This window comes from Elephantulus edwardii, unplaced genomic scaffold (genome assembly GCF_000299155.1).
Source record: "Elephantulus edwardii isolate Elephantulus edwardi_28Jun2011 unplaced genomic scaffold, EleEdw1.0 scaffold00014, whole genome shotgun sequence".
Lineage (NCBI taxonomy): Eukaryota > Metazoa > Chordata > Mammalia > Macroscelidea > Macroscelididae > Elephantulus > Elephantulus edwardii.
In genome coordinates, this window is record NW_006399764.1 from 18345711 (window position 1) to 18353019 (window position 7309).

Genomic DNA, 7309 nt, shown 5'->3' on the forward strand with positions numbered 1-7309 from the left:
AGAAGAACAAAGAGAAGAGTGAGTGCATTGAACATGAGGAGAGAAAGTTGGGAAAACAGTCTTCAGTGTATTTTGGTCACAGGTGTAATTAAACAGGCCATAGCCAAGGCCATGATAGAGGAACATTGAAAACAAAAACTGATCTTGAGCTAAAGTGAGAAGTATGAGAGCAGAGAACAAATGCAGGCAACCTATGATTCCTAGAAATTTTGGGAGTAACGTACTCTTAAACTCTTATTTGAACAGGAACCAAGATAATTTAAAAAAAAAAAAATTAAGGCATGAGTGAATATTTAGGAATCAGCTTCTTTGACTCTAGCAATACTTGTGCTTCTTAAAGGTGGGAGGGTTCACTGTTTCCATGTTTTAAAACACTGAAGTAAATACTTTTAGTCCTTTGGCTGAAAATTCATAAACGAATCATTTCTTGTTAATTTATGGCATAGATTTAATAATGTGGAGTAATTCTGGATGGCTGTGTCCAGATGTGACTGCAATATGTATGAAAGAATGCATACAAATTTTGTTCATTGAGAAACTAAGTACTCATAATACACATGATTTTTGTGTGTGTGGCGGTGGCATTCATACATGTCTGTGAGCAATTGCAGATGTTTTCCTACATGTTTTAGCAAATTTTCAAATTAATGGTATAGTGACAATTCCTTAGATCTTTGTCAACTTTTCAAATTCAGAACTTGGGGAGGATGTTGATGGATTCCTACACGTGAATCTGAGACAGGCTGTCAAGAACACTGTATGTTAATTTTTCTCCATGATTAGAATATTTTTTTCCTACAAGAGTTCTGGGAGTCTGGAGTAGGGTTTTTGAATCCATATCTGCTTATCTTAAAGTTTCATTTTGCATGTTATCTGATTATTTAATAATTCATAATCCAAACACCTTTTTTACACTTATTATGTGACTACATATCATATTCAATTTCATCCAAATTGAGGGAATTTATTACATTTCTTCAACGCAGTGTGAGTTGGAGGACCCAAAGCACGACTGGAAAAGTGAATTTGTTATTAAACTCTCTTATGAAACTGTTGACACCATGCCTCCCCTTTCCCATATTCACCTGTGAATTTGAGAGCATCCTCAAGCTGATAAGAACCATTGGAAAGAAATGAAACACAGATAGATGCTATTGTTGAGACCTTTATTGCTGCATAGAGAAAACGTCCTAGATAAAGGAATAGAGAGATCGACCCCAAAAGAAATTGAACGATCTTTGAGGGGAAGAGGAGTGTCTACTGCAGCAAGTAGACGGACTGCTGAGAAAAGAGGAAGCAAAGCAGCTAATGAATAGCACTGTAGCATCCAGAATGGAAAGTTAGTCAAAATCAATAAACAGTTCCATTTTCTTCATTGTGGCAAACTAGGTTATCTGAAAGTTGATGCTGTTAAGTGCCATGGAGTCAGAGGTGACTATGAATGAAAGACCTGGACACCTGTATAACTTTTGTACTTATACATAAATGTTAAAATATGAGGGTCATTTTCTCAACTGTATAGGCAGGCTCAAAGAAAGTCAAAGAAGAATAATTATATGCCAAGACATTATAGAAAATATGAAATTAAACAACAAAGCAGGCACTGAATCCACCACTGACCAAAGAGCGTCAGCCAATCCTGGTGACCAGGAACTTTGTCTTCTAAGAGTGCTTGAGATGGAATTGGAATCAAGACAATCTTTCCCAGCTCCAACAAAATACTTGGATCTTTGAAGAACTGACTCAGTGTAAGGATATGCTCAATCAGAACTGACTTATAGAGGCCTCTTCAGTGAGTTTTTAGAGGCTAGAAATCATACGAGAGGAGACAGGATATGTTTAAAAGTCCCAGCTGGGAAAGGGAGGTATCTGAGAAATTATTCTATCTTGCTTAAGCATCTGCATGGTGGATAACATCTCCCCAGGCCCTTTCACAGTGGGGAAAAAGTCAGTTCTAAATTGACATAAAGAGGCCCACAGTTTCAGGAGCTCTTAGGCATCTGAGGAAAATAAACTAAAATATTTATAAATATGAAGCCTTAACTGAGGATCCAAAGGCTACTACCTAAGATAAAGATTTCTCAATAAAACATTACAAACAGACACTGTTAATCATGAATGGAAAGAGGCTAACATAAATAAGAGTCAACAGAATAAATAACCATCTATAAAAGACACCCAATGGTTCACACAGGAATTATTGAAAATGTTGCATACATATGCAAGAAATGTTTAAGGAAATAGTATCAGGAGTTAATAAACAGACTGGAGGCAATATTTCATAAAAATATCAGTTAATATTGGAAAATATTACTTTATTATTTACTTATTATTACTGTATTCTTATTAATATTACTAATTTGGAAGAGAAAACTAACCATATCAAAAAAAGAAAATCATTCTTATTCAAATATTAAGAGGCATATTTGGCAGAAGAAAACAAACACAACAATAAAAGAAAGTAAGACTAAAATAATAAAATAAATTCAATGGTGAGTTTGAACAGTAAATTGGATACAATTGAACAGAGAATCAGTGAATGGAAAATTAGCTATAAACAGACATAGGGAGCTCTAGTGGTCTAGTGGCAAGAAGCTGTGCTGCAATCTCAAAGATAGGAGGTTCAAGTCCATCAGTTGCTCTTCAGGAGAAATATGGGCAGTCTTTTCCCATGTGATTAACTGCCTCTGAAAATCCATCACAAGGTCAGCTCTGGTTTGGTTCCAACTCAACGGTGCACAACAACAACAATAACAACATCATCGTAATGATAGAGGAATATAAGGAGAGGAAAGTGCTAGAAATAATTAGAAAGACGGAGGAAGACGTGAACCAGAATTTAAAATGAACAAGTAGCAAGATTAAAGAAGAGGTAATATTCAAGTGGTAACTAGTGAAGGTTTTACAGAATCTATGGAAGACACAAAACTTCAAATTCAGAAGGTCAGCAAAGCAGGGTCAATACATCTGTAGAACATCAGAGTTAAAGATAAATAATTGAAGAAATTTATAAAGATAAATTAATCATGGGAAATAAAGAATTAGACCCGAAAATAGTATAATTATATTTTCATGAAGCTGTCAATTTAAAATTTAATCGAGGATCAATTATTATTCCAAACCAAACTGAAACAGGGATATTTTTTTTTGCACAAAGGAAAATTGAGCATTTAATATCAATGGATCTATAGCAATGGTATGAAGGCTGTATTACAAACGTCAGAAAGAACAAACTGAATCTACACAAAAAGGAGAGATGCAAAGTTGGATAATTAACAAATTAATTGGTAGGGCATGCAAGCAGATGTAGTCTACGGATGACCTGCTTCCACATTAAAATGTGAAGATAATCTTTGCAATAATAGAGTCTTGAGTAATGCTTATAAAATGCTGGAGGGACATAAATGATGACATTTTTGATCAATTAAAAATGAGGCACAAAGTAAGAGTAAAAGGAAGCATATATGGTGCAGGCTGTGTAGAAAATGCAAAGTAACACGGCAACATCTGTCTAGATGTACCAATAATGACAATAAACAGAATTAAACTTTCTGATAACATAAAAATACATAAAAAATGAACCTTAAGGGAGTTCTGGCGGCCTAGTTAATGATAAGGAGTTGTCCTGCCAATTCAAAGGCAAGCTGTTTAAATACACCAACTGCTGTGTGGGAGAAAGATGGGCGGCCTTCTGGTGATTTGCAGCCTTTGAAAACGCACTGGAGGGTCAGCTGTGCATTGGTTCTGACTCGATGGCACATAAACATACTTAGTGGGGCTTTGGTGGTTTAACCAGCACTGTGCCACTAACCAGAAAGGCAGAGTACCTGCAGTGGTTTGAAGCCAGTAGCAGTTCCTCAGGGGAAAGACGGGCAGTGTCCTGTTGTGAAGATTTCATGCAAACCAACTAAAAAAATTTAAAAAAAAAAGATTTATGGCCTTGGAAACTCAAGGAGGGGAGCTTCGAGTTGGAGCTCAGCAGCATTGAGTTTGAGGGTTTTTTAGCACACTTAACATATTTATGTAATATTCTAGAAATGTAGATGAATTGAAGATGCTAATATAAAATTGATGACTTTGAGCTGTGGTGCTGGAGGAGAGTGTTGAACATCCCATGGACTGCTAGGAGAACAAACAGGTTTGTCCTGGAGAGGGCAAAGCCAGGCTGCTCCTTAGAGTAAAAAATTCTGAAGCTTTGACATACTTTGGGCATGTTGTAAGGAGGGACTGGTCCTTGGAGAGGGACATCATGCTTGGGAGAGTGGAGAGATGGTGCAGGAGAGGAAGACCCTCGATGAGATGGATCAATTCTGTGACTGGGGTGGTGGGAGTGAGTGTGTCAGAGACGGCAAGGTTGGCACAGGATAGAGCAGTGTTTAGGGCTGTAGTACATAGGGTCGCTATGAGTCACAAATGACTCAACAGCCCATAACAACAACAACAACAACATAAAATAGAGCAATAAACAAGAAATATCTATACTTAAAATCTTTATATCCCTAATATATTTCCCGATCCACAAACTCACACAAATCATATCCATTGAGTTGTAGAGGATTCTTATAGGTGATAGATAGATAATTGTAATCTTTTACCAACTCTTCCAAAAATTATAAAACGAGAAAAAATGCCACCAACTTACTTTATATTTCATAATAGCCTTGAGAAGTGAGCAGCTGACTATTACAGTAAACCAGTATTACGATTAGATTTATTTAGAGAACAGCAATTCTATAGAGACAAAAAGACTCATTGATCAATCAGCTTGAGATTTAGATTGGAAACAATTAAAATCCTTCTTTGACTATAACCTCTGCTGAACAGGTGGAGTGTAAGACACAGAGAAGAAGAAGTAAGGATTATTATTGTTTAGCCCGAATAGATTGTGTTTGCTAATCAACCCAGGGTGTCCTCTTACCCACAAAGTCAAACAAATCAGCTGTTGATATGAGAAATGTGGAAAACAAATAAATGTCAGTCAAAAGAATCTTACTGACACTAAGCTACTTGATCAATGAGTTAAAATGCAATGGTCTGGAAGAATGACAAAATATAATTTTAGATAAAATATATGAACCAGTTACATAAACTGACAGCTAAGGCACACTCCTTCTCAGGGAGAAAAGAAATGGGTGATCAACCCCCATACTATTGACTGCCTCTGAAAACGAGTTTTGGGCAAGAGGTTAAGCTAGGAGTTGGCTTTACTTGATAGTAGAAAGGAGCTCTGGAGGCCTTGTAGTAAGGAATTGCCTTAAGAACACGTATGTCGTTCGGGGAGCTCTGGTGGCCTAGTGGCAAGAAGCTGCACTGCAATTCCAGAGGCGCACGGTTCGAATCCACCAGATGCTCTGCCGGGGAAGAAGGGACAATCTCCTTCTGTACCAGTCAGATTTCCGCCCGCCCGCCGCCGAACAGCCATCGTGGATACCAGCCGCGTGCAGCCTATCAAGCTGGCCAGAGTCACCAAGGTGTTGGGCAGGACTGGCTCGCAAGGGCAGTCCACGCAGGTGCGCGTGGAGTTCATGAACGACACGAGCCGCTCCATCATCCGCAACGTGAAAGGGCCCGTGCGCGAGGGCGACGTACTGACCCTGCTGGAGTCAGAACGAGAGGCGCGGAGGCTGCGCTGAGGCCGCCACCGGATCCTCCACGTCTCTTCTGCTTGGCCCCAGAAATGATATTCATCGTTCATTAAAATCTATGTTGTGCTAAAAAAAAAAAAAATGTATCTCGTTCAAAACCAGCTACTTCATGGGAGGGTCAGTTAGGGTCTGTTCTGACTCGACAGTATACAACAACAACAATAGAAGAGTTGTAAATAAGGTTGGCTCAGGATAGAGCAGAGTTCAGAGCTGTTGAACATAGCGCTATGAGACACAAGTGACTCGATAGCACATAACAACAACAATAAAATAAGTGTTTACAAATACTCTGTGCAGAACCTCATTAAAGTGTTAAACAGCAAAAATAATCACTTTGCAAAGTTAAGCTGTGCATGGCCCTGGTGTTTTCAGTTGTCTCACTGGCTTGTGAAATTGCCCAATAAGTAAGGCATACTGAAGCAGCATTGACGCATTTGAAAGATGGTGTTAGCAAAGAATCTTGACTAGATGATGGGCTGCCCGAAGAACAAACATGTCTGTCTTGGTAGAAGGCCAGTTAGAAAGCTCCTTAGAAGTGACGGTGAAGCGACCTCCTCTCACATATTTTGGACAATGCCATCAGGAGGGGCCAGTCCCTGGGGAAGTCCATTGTGCTCCATCAAGGAGTCTGAAAAAGGAAAGTCCTCCGTGAAATATACTGACAGTTGCAGCTATAACGTCTCAAAGATAACAAGCTTCAGGAAGATGGTCCAGAGTCCACAGTGTCTTCTTCAGCTCTTTGCAGGGTCCCTGTGACTCGGAACTAACTTGATGGAAACTAACGACAATGTACATTTTCATCTTTTAAAAAATTTAATTAGAACTCTAAAGTTGGTATTGCTGCAACTTTTCAGATTTGGGAACTACGGCTCAGTGTCACATATCAATAAGCAGTAAGCCAAAGGTGGGTGATTTTAATCTGCTGCCCTCAGGCCTGGTTTTAATTGTTTTTGGTCAAACATTCTTCTCAGTGATATAGCGCTGGTCTGCCCATTTGCTCTACAGAGGTAACTCATGGTTGCTGTGATGCTGAACACTGTGACACTGATGTGTCAAATGCGATAATGGTCACCCATGGTGGACAGTGTTTGGTGGAGCTCCCCGATTAAAACAAGCTTGGAAGCAGGAGTGGTATCCACTTCCGAAATAGATTGCCTCCAGAAACCCTATGAACCTGGACAAAGGATGAAAGTTCTATAAGTGTTCAGGTCTTTCCTTCATAAGGTTGCTGTGAGTTGTCTATGACTGGAAGGCATTTAACAACAACAATAGTTTACCTTAGCCTTCAACACTTTCACAAAAGTACCATGCTGTGCTGAGAATTGTTGTTAGCTGACCTCCAGCAGTCTCTTGTGGTGACCTCATGCACACCAGACAAAGCAATGGCATCCCTATGATGCTTTGCTGATTAGATCCAGTCGTTAATTTTCACAATTTGAGCCTTCCCTTCCTGCCTACTCTGTTAGTCTGGAAAACTGCTGAATCTTGCCCATGGTAAGCAATGTTACTGGTGTTTGGAGCCATCGGTGGCAAAGTTCTCAGGATTACAGCAGGATGGATGTCATGCCAGGTAAGTGGCAGTTAGCAGCCCACAGAGATAGCTTCTTTATTTACAATGGAAAGTTATCTTATTTGAACCTGAATTTCAGCAAATGAGGTGAATT

At 39.2% G+C, this 7309-nt stretch overlaps 1 protein-coding gene across 1 annotated transcript in view; it reads left to right on the forward strand.

Moving 5' to 3' along the window:
* Positions 1-5633, forward strand: part of LOC102852022 (40S ribosomal protein S28-like) — a 58950-nt gene extending 53317 nt beyond the window's left edge. Inside the window, exon 2 of the mRNA XM_006881354.1 lies at positions 5393-5633. Within this exon, the coding sequence (XP_006881416.1) occupies positions 5393-5633 (241 nt within the window). The remainder of the gene's footprint in view (positions 1-5392) is intronic.
* Positions 5634-7309: the final 1676 nt, after the last annotated feature.